Raw genomic sequence first — 17,573 nt, forward strand, 5'->3', positions numbered from 1 at the left:
AGTAAATGGATAAAAAATATATGTCATGCTAACAATAATGAAAAGAAAGCTGGCATATATGTATTAACAACAGACAAAGTAGATTTCAGAGTAAAACATATGTTACCAATGATAAAAAGGGTCAATTTGTAATAATAAAGGGGTTAACTGTATCCCTTATTCAAAATGCTTGGGACTAGAAGTGTTTCAGATTTTGAATTTTTTGGATTGATGAATAAATATGTGTATACATAATGAGATATCTTGGAAATAGTCCCAAGTCTAAACACAAAATTCATTTATGTTTCAAATCTACCTAATACATATAGTCTGAGGGTAATTTTATATAATATTTTATATAATTTTCTACCTGAAACAAGGTTTGTATACATTGAACCATTTTATTAACTTTCATGGATGTCCTTGCATGGGAGTACAGAAAGGGGACTGGGAGCATCTACTTTCCCTTATGGATGATGAATAAACTATGTGTTGTGTGCTTGTGTTTTGATCGTGACCCATCACACAAGGTCAGGTGTGTAACTTTCCAGTCATGTCAACACGGAAAATGTTTTGGATTTGGAGCATTTTGGACTTCAGATTTTTTTATTAGGGATGCTCAACTGTAATTCTAAAGTTTTATGCATTTAATAACAGAGCTTCAGAGTACATAAACTAAAAACCAATAGAATTGCAAGGAGAAATAGACAAATCCACAATTATGGTCAGAAATTTCAATATGCCATCATAATAACTGATAGAACAAGTAAGTAAACAGAATATCAGTAAGGATGTACAGAAAACTTGAACAAGACTACCAACCGACTTGGCCTAAGTGACATTTATAGAACACTTTACCCATTACAGCAAAATACACATCCTTTGCAAGTGCACACCGAACATTTATCAAGATAGATCACAATCTGGGACATAAAAAAAGTTTCAATAATTTTGAAAGGACTAAAATAATGCAGAATATGTTCTTTAGCCATAGTGGTATTAAATTAGAAATCAATAGGAAGACATCTGGAAAATCCCCCATATATTTTGGAAACTAAATAATATACATCTAATATCCATGGCTCAAACATGATATCAAAAGGGGTATTAGAAAGTATTTTCAACTAAATGAAAATTAAGGCACAATATATCAACATTTGTGGAATGCAGCTAAAACAATACTTAGAGGAAAATGCATCACACTAATGACTATATCAGAAAAAATAAGAAAGGTCTCAAGTCAACAATCTCAGTTTCCATCATAAGAAACTAGAAAAAGAAAAGCAAATAAAATAAAAAGTAAGCAGAACAAAGGAAATAGTAAAGATCAGAGGAGAAATCAATGAAATAAAAAGCAGTAAAATAATGGAGAAAATCAATGGAACCAAAAACTGATAGATCTCTAGCCAGAATGACAGCAAAAAAAGAGAGAAGGCACAACCTACCAATACCAGAAATGAGGGGTTGAGGGGATCATCACAGGAGGTTGGATAGACATCAAAAGTAAGAAAATATATGAACAACTTTACTCCAGTAAATTTCAAAACAGATGAAATTAATAAATGAGCTGGGCGCAGTGGCTCATGCTTGTAATCCCAGCACTTTGGGAGGCCAAGGTGGGTGGATCACTTGAGGTCAGGAGTTCAAGACCAGCCAGACCAACATGGTGAAACTCCGTCTCTACTAAAAATACAAAGAATTAGCTGGGCATGGTGGTGCATGCCGTGCCTGTAGTCCCAGCTACTTGGGAGGCTGAGGTGGGAGGTTCGCTTGAGCCTGGGAAGTGGAGATTGCAGTGAGCAGACATCATGCCACTGCACTACAGTCTGGGTGACAGAGCGAGACCATGTCTCAAAAAAAAAAAAAAAAATTTCCACGGATTGTGGCTTCAACGAAATTAATAAACTATCTGAAAGACACACACTGCCAATGCTGACTCAGAAAGAAATAGGTCATCTGAATAGCCCTATATCTATAAAATAAATTAAATTTATAGTTAAAAAACCTTCTCACCAAAAAACTCTAGGCCCAGACGACTTCATTGGAGAATTCCACTAAATATTTAAATACCAATAAATACCAAGTCTGTATACTCTCCAATTGATTCTATGAGGACACCATTACCGTAATACCAAAACCAGACAAAGACAGTACAAGAAAACTACAAATCGATATCCCTCATGGACATAGATGCAAGAATTCTAAAGTTATATTGCATCACATACATACTCAGTGTACATAATGTCTATGGATGCTTTGGTGCTATAATGGCAGAGTTGGGTAGTTGTAACAAAGAGTGTGTGGATAACTTTACTATCTGGCCCTTTCCAGAAAAAGTTCGTTAACTTTTTACTAAAGTTATATATTGAAAGAGATAGAGAAATGGCCACCTTAAACTGGTATTTTATCTGAAACCAAACTGCAGGTAAATAATAATATCTTCATCCTTCTCTTGTTACTTTAAGCTCCCTCACTGCTCCATCTCCTTCCCCTCCCCCAACAGTCTTTCCTCAGAGAGCTAACTTAGCAGAAAGCTTAAATCATTCAACCAGCAAGCACCGAAAGCAAATTCATAATGAGCATCAAAAGCCTTAACAGCAGGTCAGGCACTGTGGCTCGCACCTGTAATCCCAGCACTTTGGGAGGCCGAGGCAGGCAGATCCCATGAGGTCAGAAGTTTGAGACCAGCCTGGCCATCATGGTGAAACCCCGTCTCTACTAAAAATACAAAAAAAAAAAAAAAATTAGCCGGGTATGGTGACATGTGCCTGTAGTCCTAGCTTCTCGGGAGGCTGAGGCAGGAGAATCTCTTGAACCCAGGAGGAAGAGGTTGCAGTGAGCCAAGATCACACCACCGCACTCCAGCCTGGGTGACAGAGTGAGGCCCTGTCTCCAAAAAAAAAAAAAAAAGCCTTAACAACCTTCTTATCTTTAGATGCAGTAATTAACTCATAATCAAGTCCATGGATATAATCAAAAATTCATGAAAGTTTCATGCACAAGTTCATTCACAGCAATGTTACATATGCTACAAAATTGGAAATATACTGTATCTCTAACAATAGAAGAATTACCTGCTTAATAAATTATCTACTCTTCCTAAAAAAAAGTTTAGAAAGATTTTTAAGCACAAAAAGCACTATATAAATTATATATTTATTATCTCAAAATCTTTAAGCAGGCTATATATGTAAATACACACATAGTAAAAAAAAAAAGACAAAGAAAATATGACAAAATAGTTTCTCTGAATTGTAAGCCTACAGTAGATTTTTGTTGCCTTTTAAAATATATTCTTATTATACAGTACAGAATTAAGTAAAATAAAGATATAAGGGAAAAGTCTAAAATAATATGAAGCAAATGTGATGCACACACACCGCAAATGGTATTCCAAATGGTTTTAGGTAGCACTTGAGTGAATTTAGAGGGAATGAGTGGTATTGAGTTTTATTAGACACATGTCATTTAAATACAAATACTGAATAAATAATTTAATGGTACACAAATATGGCAGCTTGTGAAGATAATATACTGATGGCTCAAGTCTGGGGAACACATTTTAAAAGAGAGGAGATCAAGGATTTTACCAGAAAGAAACCACATATAAACACACACACTAAAGATTCCTTTTGCTTTTTTTTTTTTAAAGGGCAAAAGATACATATGTGCATAATTTTATTTATTTTTTTCTGGAAGAAATCACAGGAAAATTTAGGATACTTTTAGGAAGAGAGAATAGGGAAAGGGAAAATTCAGCTTTTTTTCTCGTCCTTGATCCCTCCAAAGTAAATATAATCTCTTCTTTATTCCACTCCAAAGGCTTCTTGGTTATTACTTTAATCTACCTTGTATATCCCCCATAATAGATGATAAACTCCTTAAAAACAATAATTGTGTCTTACTTGCCCTTGCCCCCGTGCTATAATTTGGATATGTTTGTTTGCCTCCACCAAAGCTCATGATGAAATTTGATTCCCAGGCCGGGCGCGGTGGCTCATGCCTGTAATCCCAGCACTTTGGGAGGCCGAGGCGGGCAGATCACCTGAGGTCAAGAGTTCAAGACCAGCCTGGCCAACATGATGAAACCCCGTCTCTATTAAAAATACAAAAATTAGTTGGGCATGGTGGTGGGCGCCTGTAATCCCAGCTACTCAGGAGGTTGAGGCAGGAGAATCGCTTGAACCCGGAGGTGGAGGTTGCAGTGAGCCAAGATCGCGCCACTGCACTCCAGCCTGGGCAACAGAAGAAGACTCCATCTCAATAAAAAAAGAAAAAGAAATTTGGTTCCCAGTATGGTGGTGTTGGGAGTTGAGGCCTAATGGGAGGTGTTGGGTCATGGGGACGGATCCTTCATGAATGGCTTGGTGCCATTCTCGGTAGTGAGTGAGTTCTCACTCTCTTGAGACTGGATTAGTTTTAACAGGAATGTGCCCATGAGAATGGGTTGTTATGAAACCAGGATGCCCCTTGGTTTTCCCTCTTTGCACATGCCTGCTTTCCCTTTGACTTTCTTCTTCATGTTATGAGGTAGCATGAAAAGCCCTCACCAGAAGCCGAGCAGATGCCAGCGCTATGCTTCTTATACTTCTCTGTTTGTAGAACCATGAGCTAAATAAACCTCTTCTCTTTGTAAATTACCCAGCTTCAGGTATTCTGTTGTAGCAAAATATTTGCTGAATTAAATTTAATAGTAACATGCCACCAAACATAATGATAAAATGTCACCAAACATGCAAAGATCATTTCTATATTTTCTAGAAAGAAGATTAATCATGTACAACTGGCATTCTTGTGTTCAAAAAAATGAAGTGATCTTCATTAAGAAATTTGAAAATATTATTTAATTCATCTTCTTGAATAAACTTTTACAAGTAAATAAATACACCAATGATTGTAGCCTGTAAATATCATTCTGAAGCAAATATCCACCTCAACATTAGATTAAAAAGCATGTCTGGCCAGGCGTGATGGCTCATGCGTGTAATCCCAGCACTTTGAAAGGCCCAGGTGGGTGGCTCACTTGAGGTCAGGAGTTTGAGACCAGCCTGGCCAACATGGCAAGACTCTGTCTCTACTAAAAATACAAAAAGTAGTCAGACATGGTGGCTCACACCTGTAATCCCAGCTACTGGGGAGGCTGAGGCAAGAGAATTACTTGAACCCAGGAGGTGGAGGTTGCAGTAAGCCGAGATCAGGCCACTGCACTCCAGCCTGAGTAACAGAGCAAGACTCTGTCTCCAAAAAAATAAAAAGTAGTTCAGTTTCAAACATGCTGGCCAGGTACAGTGGCTCACATCTGTAATCCCAGCACTTTGGAAGGCTAAGGCAGAAGGACTGCTTAAGCCCAGGAGTTTGAGACCAGCCTGGGCAATATAGCAAGACATCATCTCAATTTTTAAAAAAATGATACAAACTTGTTGAGTTGGAGATTCCTGTAGCACCTTCCCACAGGGGAAGACAATACTTCTGAGATAAGGAGAGGTTTAGGCTGGGAACAGGAGTTGGAGGTCACCACCACAAGAATGGAAGCAAAATTCCTATGAGAGGACAACTCCACATTTGGGAAGAGTTTAGAGCAGGAAGAGAAAGAAGCCAGGGACAGGACATTGGGCAACAATGGCAAAGAAAGAGAAACCCACAAAGGATATTGAGAGGGCAAGGTGAAGAAGATGGGAGTGAAGCCAGGACGGAGAGTATCACTGAAGCCAAGGTGAGGGGAACTTAGAGAAGGGAGTGGCCAGTCCTCGGCAGGAGTCGCAACAGGTGATTTCAGATATCTCTTGAACTTCTACAGTGTCTTTAATTCTAAAATTGGAGACCCTAACTTGAAAAAATAATGGCTTCTGTAGAATTCTTCAAAGATATCTTGAAGAGATGTCTTCCTAATTCTGGAAGCATCCTTGTATAACACCTTCACTTTATTTTTTTTAATCCTCACAAACCAAAGCATTATAAGATATTACAAGTCTGCAATAGTTAAGTATCAGATTTGGCTCTGGAAAAGCTTACCCGTAGCATCAGATTGGAAACAGATATAGAATCCCTAATTCTCAATGAATTTTGACTGCACGTTGAACAATTTGTGGCTTTTAGATAAAAGTTCTATGTCCATTTTCCCTAAGAACTCCTGATAAAGGCCAGGCATGGTGGTTCATGCCTGTAATCCCAGCACTTTGGGAGGCCAAGGCAGGCAGGTCACAATATCAGGAGCTCGAGACCAGTCTGGCCAACATAGTGAAACCCTGTCTCTACTAAAAATACAAAAAATTAGCTGGGTGTGGTGGTGTGTGACTGTAATCCCAGCTACTCGGGAGGCTGAGGCAGGAGAATCGCATGAACCTGGGAGGCGGAGGTTGCAGTGAGCCAAGATCATGCCATTGCACTCCAGCCTAGGTGACAGTGTGAGACTCTGTCTCAAAAAGCAAAAAACAACAACAAAAAACCTCCTGATAAAGTAACATGATAACATACAGACACTAACCTGTTAGGTACATAGTGGCAGGAAACTTCCTTGGGCTGGACAAGGTTCTCAAGTCTTTTGGTCAGCTGAGCCTTCAAAGCACCCTGGGAAACAGGGTGAATAGGATCTTGATTTCCCCAAAACAGTTTTCTGTTAAGAAGCATACAGATAAAATGGTAAAAAAAAAAAAAAAAAAAATTGATTGCTAGTGAAAATATAAAAAATTACTCTTTTTTTTTTTTTTTTTTTTTGAGACAGAGTCTCGCTCTGTTCCCCAGACTGGAGTGCAGTGGCATCTCGGCTCACTGCAACCTCTGCCTCCCGGGTTCAAGTGATTCTCCTGCCTCAGCCTCCCGAGTAGCTGGGATTACAGGCACACACCACCACAGGAGTTCAAGACTAGCTTGGCCAACATGGTGAAACCTCGTCTCTACTAAAACTACAAAAATTAGCCAGGCGTGGTGGCACATGCCTATAATCCCAGCTACTTGGGAGGCTGAAGCAGCAGAATCCCTTGAACCCAGGAGGTGGAGGCTGCAGTGAGCCAATATCACACCACTCCACTCCAGCCTGGGCAACAGTGTGAGACCCCATCTCAAAAAAAAGAAAGAAGTAGTGGGTAGAGGTGAGAAAACCATATAATAGAAGTCAAAGAGGGGAAGAGTTTGAGAGAAGGACGCATAAAATATATCAAACCAAATATATTTTGATAAGCCATAAAATATATCAAAAAGCATCAAATATAACTTAGACATCATAAAAGGATGAAAAAAATCAAAAGACAATAGGATTTGGCTAGGCCATTATAAGTGGTAATAACAGAGTGAAAAACATGTCTTTGGATAGGGGTAAATATAACAGCTCAGATGGAGAGAGGTTAGGAGGGTCAGGGATTAGGAAGCTGAGGTAATGTGTATATATATACTGAGTTTGCATCCAGTTTCAAATTCAAAGCAAAAGTTACCTTAGACACAACAATGAAATCAAGTGCATAAAATATGGTCCAAATGATGCCGTCAAAGAACTGAACCCTCATGAGATTATTAGCTGCTTAAAAATTTTGGCCACAAGTAAATATATAAACTTACTATGTACCCACAATATTTTTTTAATAAAATAAAACAAATTTTGCCCACAAGAACCAGAAAACACAGAGTATGAACAAAAGTCACTGAGGATAATGTACAAAGCAGGATATTTGGCTTAAAGTAAGTTAGAAGGAAAAGACCAGTGGGGTGAGAAACAGCAGAGACTCTACAGTCAAGAAAAATTTGGTGGCTGGGTGTGGTGGCTCATGCCTGTAATCCCAACACTTTGGGAGGCCAAGGCAGGTGGATCACCTGAGATCAGGAGTTCGAGACCAGCCTGGCCAACATGGTGAAACTCTGTCTCTACAAAAGTACAAAGATTAGCCGGGCATGACTGTGGATGCCTGTAATCCCAGCTACTTGGGAGGCTGAGGCGGAAGAATCACCTGGAACTGGGAGGTGGAGATTGCAGTCAGCCAAGAACGTACTACTGCACTCCAGCCTGGGCGACAAAAGGAAACTCCATCTCAAAAAGAAAAAAAAAAGAAAAATTTGGAGGTAAACTTCATCAGGAAGTGGGGAGGCTAACCAACAGGCTAAAGTAGCGTATTATATACAGATAATGTACCACTTTACTGCCAGCATTTTTAAAATTACCTGTTTAGCAGTTACATGGCTAGTAATATCAAGAAAATAAAAATGTAATCTTCTATGGTCCATATCCAGGACTTGACCCCAGAGGATAGGATCTTTATCCATACCACACCTGTCTGATAGATCCATGAAATAGAACCAAGTCTGACACCATCACAATTACCCACAGAATTCTAGAATAATGGAACTAGAAGGATTCTTGGGGGTTCAGTGTTCAATCATCCCATTCTGCACAGCTAAAACTCTAGTCTGTTTCAGATTTCCAGATTTAGAAAACACAAAACAGCTCTCATTTCCATTTCCAGAGTTTTGTTGTTCTGAAATTCTTATAATCTCTCCCATCATAACAAATATTTATTTAGCTTTCATCTCTTTAAAATGCTTTATGTGTTTTTTGAATTTAGAAATCAGCCTTCAAACTTTCTTTGCCAGTCTAGTCTGGCCAACCACAAATCCTTTGAATGTTTCCTCATAGGATCCGTCTTTCTTTTAATAATTTTCTTCGCTGGCCTTTGAGACTCTCTCTTTCCTGGTTCTCTTCTAGCAGCTCTCTCTGTTTGTGTTTTGTTTGTTTGTTTCTTTTCTTTTTTTTTTTTTTTGAGACAGAGTCTCCCTCTGTCACCTCTGTCACCTGGGCTGGCGTGCAATGGCATGATCTCAGCTCACTGCAACCTCAGCCTTCCAGGCTTAAGCAATTCTCCTGCCTCAGCCTCTCGAATAGCTGGGACTACAGGTATGTGCCACCATGCCTGGCTAATTTTTGTATTTTTATTAGAGATGGGGTTTCACTACATTGGCCAGGCTGGTCTCAAACTCCTGACGTCAAGTGATCTACCCACCTTGGCCTCTCAAAGTGCTGGAATTACAGGCGTGAGCCACCACACCCGGCCTCTCTCTGTTTAGCATTTCTTTCACAACTCAAACAATGGCACGTGCTCCAGGCTTCCAATATCTTCAATACTATTATTATTTTTATTATTTAGAGATGGAGTCTCTCTCAGTTGCCCAGGCTGGATTGCAGTGGCACAATCTCGGCTCACTGCAACTGCCACCTCCCAGGTTCAAGCAATTCTCCTGCCACAACCTATCTCAAGTAGCTGGAATTACAGGTGCGTGCCACCACGCCTGGCTAATTTTTGTATTTATAGTAGAGATGGGGTTTCGCCATGTTGGCCAGGCTGTCTCAAACTCTTGACCTCAAGTGATCCACGCATTCCAGCCTCCCAAAGTGTTGAGATTACAGGCGTGAGCCACTGCACCCATCCTCAATGTTATTTGATTATTACTAAATACTGGCAAATCCCAAATGAGTCTCTCCAGTTATTCTCAAGTAGTCTCCTGAGTGCTAAATCCATATTTCCAGATACTTACTGAATGTCTCAAAATCATCTGCATGACCTAATGTATCTTCCTCCCAAACCTATCCCCCTCTTGTATTTTCTTTTGCAGTCATAATAGCATTTTCTACCTTATTTCTAAAGACAGAAAGCTAGAAATCATATTTTACTCCTTCCTCAGACTTCTATAATTCATTTGTCACTAGGTCCTGTCCATCTATGTTTTGACTCTAACCTTTGTCTCAACCCTTAAGGCCAATGTGTTAGGATAGGCTATCATTATTTCTCTCCTGCATTATTTTAATAGCCCCAAATTATCTTCTTGCCTCTGGTTTTCCATGCCATCAAAGGAATTGTGCCTTTCTAAAATAGACAGGGTGATATAATGGAAAGAAACGGGCTTTGTGGGCAATGGATGTAGATTCAAATCCAAGTTGAATTGGGTAAGTTACTTAACTTTTCTAAACTTTACTCCCTAATCAAATAATGTCTCCAATTTTTCTATTGGTTTCAAATAGGGTGGGTTGAGTGTTCCAAGATTTTGACAGTTCTAATAATATTCATTAACATATCTCTTATCAGTGTATACCTCTACTCAATATATATGTGTGTGTTCCTATCCATGAATAAGAGACAATTTAATGCATACTATATTTTCAGTTTTAAGCCTCTTAAAACTTAGTCTTTAGAGCATAGCAAAGTTGCAAGATACAGCATTAATATACAAAAGTCCACTGATTTTTTGTATGCCAACAAAGAACAATCGGAATTTGAAATAAAAAACACAATGCTATTTACATTAGCATTGCAGAAAATTAAATACATAAGCATAATCCCCAAAAAATACATAAAAGATCTATATGAGGAAAACTACAAAACTCTAATGAAATAATCAAAAAAGAGCTATATAAATGGAGAGGTATTCAATATTCATGGATAGGAAGACTCAATATTAAGATATCAATTATTCCTGGCTTGGTTTATATATTCAATGCAATCCCAGTAAAAATCCTAGCAAGTTACTTCATGGATATTGATAAACTGATTCTATAGTTTATATAGAAAGACAAAAGACCCAGAATAGTCAACATAACATTCAAGAACAAAGTCAGAGGACTAATGCTACCTTACTTCAAGACTTACAAAGCTACAGTAATCAAAGCAGTGTGGTATTGGTGAAAGAAGAGACAGATGAGTGGGATAAAATACAGATCCTATAAGTAGATCCACACAAATATAGCCAAAGGATTGAAGGCAATCCAGTCAAGACATGATAGTCCTGGCCAGGCACGGTGGCTCATGCCTGTAATCCCAGCCCTTTGGGAGGCCGAGGTAGGCAGATCACCTGAGGTCAGGAGTTCGAGACCAGCCTAACCAACATGGAGAAACCCCATCTCTACTAAAAATACAAAATTAGCCAGGCGTGGTGGTGCCTGCCTGTAATCCCTGCTACTTGGGAGGCTGAGGCAGGAGAATCACTTGAACCCGGGAGGTTGTGGTCACAGTGAGCCGAGATTGCACCATTGCACTCCAGCCTGAGCAACAAGAGTGAAATTCCATCTCAAAAAAAAAAAAAAAAGAAATGATAGTCTTTTCAACAAATGGTACTGGAACAACTGGACATCTACATGCAAAAATAAATAATCTAGACACAGACTTTCCACCTTTCATAAACATTAACTCAAAATGTGTCTAGATGTAAATATAAAATACAAAAATATAAAACTTTCAGGAGTTTCATAGAAAAACACACAGGAGGAAATCCAGGTGACTTTGGGTTTAGCAATGAGTTTTTAGAAACAACACCAAAAGCATGATTCACAAAAGAAAAAATCAGTAAACTGAACTTCATAAAAATTAAAATTTCTATTTTGTGAAACACACTGCTAAGAGAATGAAAAGCTAAACCATAGACTGGGAGACAATATTTGCAAAACAAATATCTGATAAAGGATTGGCATCCAAAACATACAAAGAACACTTAAAACTCAACAATAACAAATAGCCCAACTAAAAAGTGGGCAGAAGAACTGAACAAACACCTTACCAAAGAAGATATACAAATAAGCAAATATGCTCAACATCAGTTCATTAGAGAATTGCAAATTAAAACAATGAGATACCACTACACACCTATTAGAATGGCTAAAATCCAAACACTGACAACACCAAATGCTGGCAAAGATGGGGAGCAACAGGAACTCTCCTTCATTGCTTGTTAAAATGCAAAATGGTACAGTCATCTTAGAAGAGCTTAGTAGTTTCTTACAAAGTTAAATATACTCTTACCATATTATCCAGCAATTTACCCAAATTAGCTAAAAACTTAAATATACCAAAAAAACCTGCACGTGAATGTTTATAGCAGCTTTATTCATAATTGACAAATACTGGAAGCAACCATGATGCCCTTAAATAGGTAAATGGATAATCTATGATACATCTATACAACTAAATAGTACCCACATCAATAGAATATAATCTTAAAAAGAAATGAGCTATCAAGACAAAAAAAAACATAAAGGAAGCTTAAATGCATCTTACTAAGTAAAAGAAGCCAATCTGAGAGATTACATACTGTACAGTTCCAACTAGATGACTTTCTAGAAAAGACAAAACTATAGAGACAGTAAATAGATCAGTAGTGGCCAAGGGTTTGGAGAGGGAGGAAAGAGGAAAAGAAATGAATAGTTGGAACACAGGTAATTTTTAGGGCGGTGAAACTGTCCTGTATGATACTATAATGGTGGATACATTATGCATTTGTCAAACCCATAAAGCTGCACAACACAAAAAGTGAACCTTAATGTAAACCATAGGCTTTAATCAGTAAAAATATATCAATATTGGCTCATCAATTTTAACAATTGTACCACAATAATGCAAGATGTTAGTAGTAGGAAAAACTAGGGGGAGGGGTGGTAAATATGGAAACTCTACTTTCTGCTCAATTTTTCTGTAAACCCAAAACTGCTCTAAAAATTAAAGTATATTAATTTTGTTTAAAAAAAAAAAAAGCAATAGGACAGGCATGGTGGCTCACGTCTGTAATCCCAACACTTTGGGAAGCCAAGATGGGAGGATCACTTAAGCACAGGAGTTTGAGGCCAGCCTGGGAAACATAGGGAAACCCCCGTCTCCCCAAAAAAATTTAAAAATTAGCTGGGCACAGTGGTACACACATGTGGTCCCAGATACTCAGGAGGCTGAGGTGGGGGAATCAGCCTGGGAGGTCAAGGCTGCAGTAAGCCATGATTGTACCACAGCACTCCAGCCTGAGAAACAGAGTGAAACCCTGCCTCAAAAAAAAAAAAAAAAAAAAAAGCAATAGGAGATCCAAAAAATATTCAAGCTTGACTCAGGAGCCAAAGAAGAAAAAGAGGAGTCCCTTGGCCAAGCGTGAAAGGACTAAGGGTCCAGCTTGCTGGAGACCCAGAGGACAGGTGTGTTCTAATAAGAGGCTTAGAGGTATCAGGATTAGTGATAGGAGCCTTAGAGATACAGGCAGCAAAGCTGGACTTGGAGAATGCGCAAAAAGTTTCAAAAGAGTGTGGAGTCACACCCTTGAGCAGTGGTTCTCAAATCTGTCTGCCTATAGAATTATCTGGGGAGCTTTTAACTCCCCAAGTCTATGGCACACCCCATATCAACTAAATCAGGATTTTTGGGGAAAGCACTCAGTCATTATTAAAGTTCCCCAGGTGATTCCAATGTACAGCCAAATTTAAGAACCACTGACCAAGGGTTAGCCTTTTACATGCTGACTACAATGAGGTGACAATATTGGTTCAGAGGATCTAGTTAAGTAGAGGTGGATGGATAAATAATACTTACCTGTTTTATGTAATGAACACAATCATCACAAACAAGACCATACAATATTGCCTTACCTGTCTGGAGTTCCCCATTGCTTTTTAGGCTTTGAAAGATTTGGGGTTCTCTTCCTAGAAGAAAAACTAACAAATAGCAGCTGATTAATTCAAAGAGAATGCTTAAGAAATGTGGTTACATTAGATGACTCCTACTCAAACAAATCCCATATGAGGGGGAAAAAAAAGAACTAAAACCAATGCTGTATTTGATGTGATTTGAAGAGCGCTGAAAGGCTCAAAGTATCCAAACATTCTTTGTACCCAACATTCTCACTTCTAGAATTACTAATATAGCACATAATAAAATTAAGACAATAAATTATGCAACCAAAGAACATATTGTCTCCAGAAGACCCGAGGTAAAATGCACACTTGTTAACAGGAAAAACCTCAATCAGTCTATTAAGGTTATTTGTAGATGGCTTGGTGGCACTGGATTCTGAAGAGATTGTACAGACAAATTTCAGACAGAATATCTGGCTTTGGAAAAACTATGAAATAGGCAAAATACACTTTTGGTACCACTCAATCCCCTCTGTGCCTCACTCTGCTCCCTTGAACCTTCCCTAATTTTTCTTAATCCACTTGTAGCAGAGAGAGTTTGTGCCCTCCAAGTGTCCATGTGTTGCCCTACGTTTCCCAGCCTCCTTTGCAGTTGTTTGGAGTGACATAACTGTCACGTCTAATTTCAACAAGAGTACTGGGTATCACACAAGAGCTAGTGCGTCTCTTCCACTTTTCTCTTTCCCTGTTGCAGGGACCTAGAAGCCACATATCCTAGACAGCAGAGCTACAAGGTAGAGGAGGGCCAATCAATTCACACTAGACTCTGGCAGGAGGGAGAAATAAATAAACTTTTATTGTGTTAAGTCATTGAGAGTTCTGTGTCTTGTTTGTTAATGTAGCATTGTCTATCCTACGCAGACTAATACACCACCTATGTTGTGGTGACTCATATTACAACTGTGTATGGCCTTGGTTGGAGTCTGACGGGGTCAATACATAACAACTCTTTTGGTCTACCATCTTTAGAAACCAACTGAAAAATAGGCACAGGAGTCAGACAAATAGAATAAAAATACTATGTGTTATTGACAAAACCATATCGAAATGAGTAGTTTGAATCCCTGACACCCCCGAATTGAACTGACATCCCAAAGCTGCAGGCCTCCTCCTGTAGGGGCTAAACTTGCTATGTGATAGAGAGTAGATCACAAAGATCCTTGTACAGATTGATGCACCATCTTACAGATCACTGTAGACTGGCAGGCCCCAAAGAAAAAGGGTCCCAGAAGGGACCAATTCTCTCTCCCAAACCTATCAAACAGATGTCACTCCTACCCCATGGAAAGTCTAATTAAAGAGTGAGGCAAGAGGCCAGGAGAATTACTCAAAGGAAATGCTTCAATGTATAATGAGGGAGGTGATAAGGAAAAGCATCCCCCTAACACTTGCCTGAGCTCTTTAATGGGCTCCAAACTCTTTTAGAATAAGCCCTAGCCCTGATGTCAGGTAGGATTCAGTCACTGACACAGCACATACAAGGCATGATGTGAAGAAATGGCCTTCCTAATTAAGTGGTGATTGATGCACCGTGGGAGGAGGCAGTAGGGGAGAGGGGACTCAATCGTCAGCAGCTACCAAGGTTGCACATTTGTATAACCTCTCAGCCTTTTTTTTTTTTCTGTTAGAGATAGAGTCTCACTATGTTCCCCACGCTGGAGTGCAATGGCATGATCACAGCTCCCTGCAGCCTCGAACTACTACCCAAACTCAGCCTCCTGAGTAGCTGGGACTATGGACACCATACCGGGCTAATTAGGCACAGCACATTTGCATAAAAACGAACTTTTTAAAGGATACAGGGATAGATAATGGAGATGGCACCATTTCCTCACATGATGACCCCGAATTAACAGATCAAAGAGAAACAAGAAGCAGTAAGAAATAACAATAACGAAAAACTTTTTTGAAACCACACTCGTCACAGCCTTTTTAAGTATAAAAATTTATGAGACACAAACTATCCAGTCACAGGAAAGCTTGCTCACTCAGCATACATTATTTATTTTAAGTACTGTGGTATTTTGAGTGGATACTTGGTAATATTCAGTAAATGTTAATTCTACCCGCTGTACTCCTCAGCCACCTGACAACCTTGGGAAAGTGACATAATTTTGCTGAATTTCATTTTCTCTCGGTAAAATCTAGTTGATATATCTGTCCTATCTACTTTTCAGAATTCTTGTGAGAAAACCTATTTTTTTTTAACTGAAAACCATTACACAAAAATAAGGTAGTAGTATTTGCTGCCTGAATAAGGAAGGGGGGAAAAAACTAGAAGCATGGTAAATACAGCCAGGTGTGGTGGTTCACACCTATAATGCCAGCACTTCAGGAGGCTGAGTTAGAAGGATCACCTGAGGCCAGGAATTTGGGACCAGCCTGGGCAACGTAGTGAGATCTATCTCTACAATAAAATTTTAAAAATAAATATTAAAACATAAAATACAAAATAAGTCTGAATAATAACCATACATGTAAATGAGCTAAACAATAACAATAAATATGAATGGTTTTGACCCACTTCTTTAAAAAGTAGATGAAAATAAAATCTGGTATTTACTTTTCACCTACATGAACCATTGATATGAACCCTTGGTATTTCTCCCTAATGATTTTATAGGATGAGTATCTTTTATCCAAAATGCTTGGTACTAGAACTATTTGGAATTTTTGATATTTTCAGATTTTGAAATATCTGTACATACATAATGAGGTATCTTGGGGATGAGACCCAAGTCTAAACACAACATTCATTTATGTTTTATATACATCTTACACACATAGCCTGAAGGTAATTTTATATAATATTTTAAATAATTTTGTGTGTGAAACAAAGTTTGTGGTAAGTTCTTATGTGTGAAATTTTCCACTTGTGGTGTTATGCCCATGCTCAAAAAGTTTCAGATTTTGGAGCACTTGGAATTTTAGATTTTCAGATTAGGGATGCTCAACCTGTATTCTGTCTCCTCTTCTAACTCTATCTTAGCCAAACAAAGGGTAAGCATCGGTATTCAGGAGGCATTTATTGTTGTGCATTATATGCACATGTACACATATACTTTTTTCTTTTCTTTTTTTCATAAAGGGCACTTTCTTGAAAAGTCATTAGCTACCGTACTTGAATTAGAGGCAAGGGAGATTGGGATACATTGAACTGGAGCTTCACAAAATCTGTGATTCGAGATTGTCAGTGCAGAATCCCAAATCCCTTAAAGGTTCAGATCTACTAAGTAACAAGTCAAGTACCTAGCAAACAAGTGAAAAACTAAGTGAATAGAAATGTTCTCCAGCTAGGCGCGATGGCTCACCCCCGTAATCCCAGCACTTTGGGAGGCCGAGGCGGGCAGATCACGAGGTCAGGAGATCGAGACCATCCTGGCCAACACGGTGAAACCCCATCTCTACTAAAAATACAAAGTTAGCTGGGTGTAGTGGCACATGCCCGTAATCCCAGCTACTCAGGAGGCTGAGGAAGGAGAATCACTTGAACCCGGGAGGCAGAGGTTGCAGTGAGCCGAGATGCCACTGCACTCCAGTCTGGGGAACAGAGCGAGACTCTGTCTCAAAAAAAAAAAAAAAAGAAAGAAAGAAAGAAAAGGACCTTATGACAAAGGGAAAGCCTAGGAATGTCCTTTTTGAAAATCCCAAGGTAGACCCACGTCAAATGAATCTGCCCCATCCAGATTGGCTGGCCTATTAGTTTAGGTCTGTGAAAATAGTACTATAACTATGTCTTACCATTTCCTTACAAAGTCACAGGAAACAGGATTTGCTAAAAGAAAACAAAAGTAAAAGCAAAAATTAGATTCAACAGGAATCAAAGATATGATTAAGATAGCATCACAAATTAAAAGAGAAAGGAGTTAGAAAAAATATGTGGGAAAATGGCCAACTGAAATATATCATAGTATGTACCAAAATAAACCAAAGGTAAATCAAGGAGTTAAATATTTTAAAAACTGAATTAGAGGAAATAAGAGAATATCTACTTGATCCCTGGATTTTAATCTTCTAGAGTTAAAGCTGGCAAAAGATATAAAGGGCAATATAAATAGATTAAAATACTTAAAATTTCTGTGTCAAAAGTTAAACCTTAAAGATGACAGAAAAATTTGGAGGAATATTTGGCAATAAATATGATAAAGGGTTAATAGTCTTAACATTTGAAGAGTAT

The 17,573-nt window shown here is 38.6% G+C and overlaps 1 protein-coding gene across 1 annotated transcript in view; it reads right to left on the reverse strand.

Annotated features, from left to right (window-relative positions):
* SPMAP2L (sperm microtubule associated protein 2 like) overlaps nucleotides 1-17,573 on the reverse strand; it is a 75,120-nt gene that overhangs the window by 39,755 nt on the left and 17,792 nt on the right. The window contains exons 2-4 of the mRNA XM_063705111.1: nucleotides 17,138-17,171; nucleotides 13,352-13,417; nucleotides 6,464-6,592 (exon numbers count right to left, since the gene is read on the reverse strand). Coding sequence (XP_063561181.1) covers nucleotides 6,464-6,592; nucleotides 13,352-13,417; nucleotides 17,138-17,171 — 229 coding nt within the window. The remainder of the gene's footprint in view (nucleotides 1-6,463; nucleotides 6,593-13,351; nucleotides 13,418-17,137; nucleotides 17,172-17,573) is intronic.

This window comes from Gorilla gorilla, chromosome 3 (assembly GCF_029281585.2).
Source record: "Gorilla gorilla gorilla isolate KB3781 chromosome 3, NHGRI_mGorGor1-v2.1_pri, whole genome shotgun sequence".
NCBI classification, from domain to species: Eukaryota; Metazoa; Chordata; class Mammalia; order Primates; family Hominidae; genus Gorilla; species Gorilla gorilla.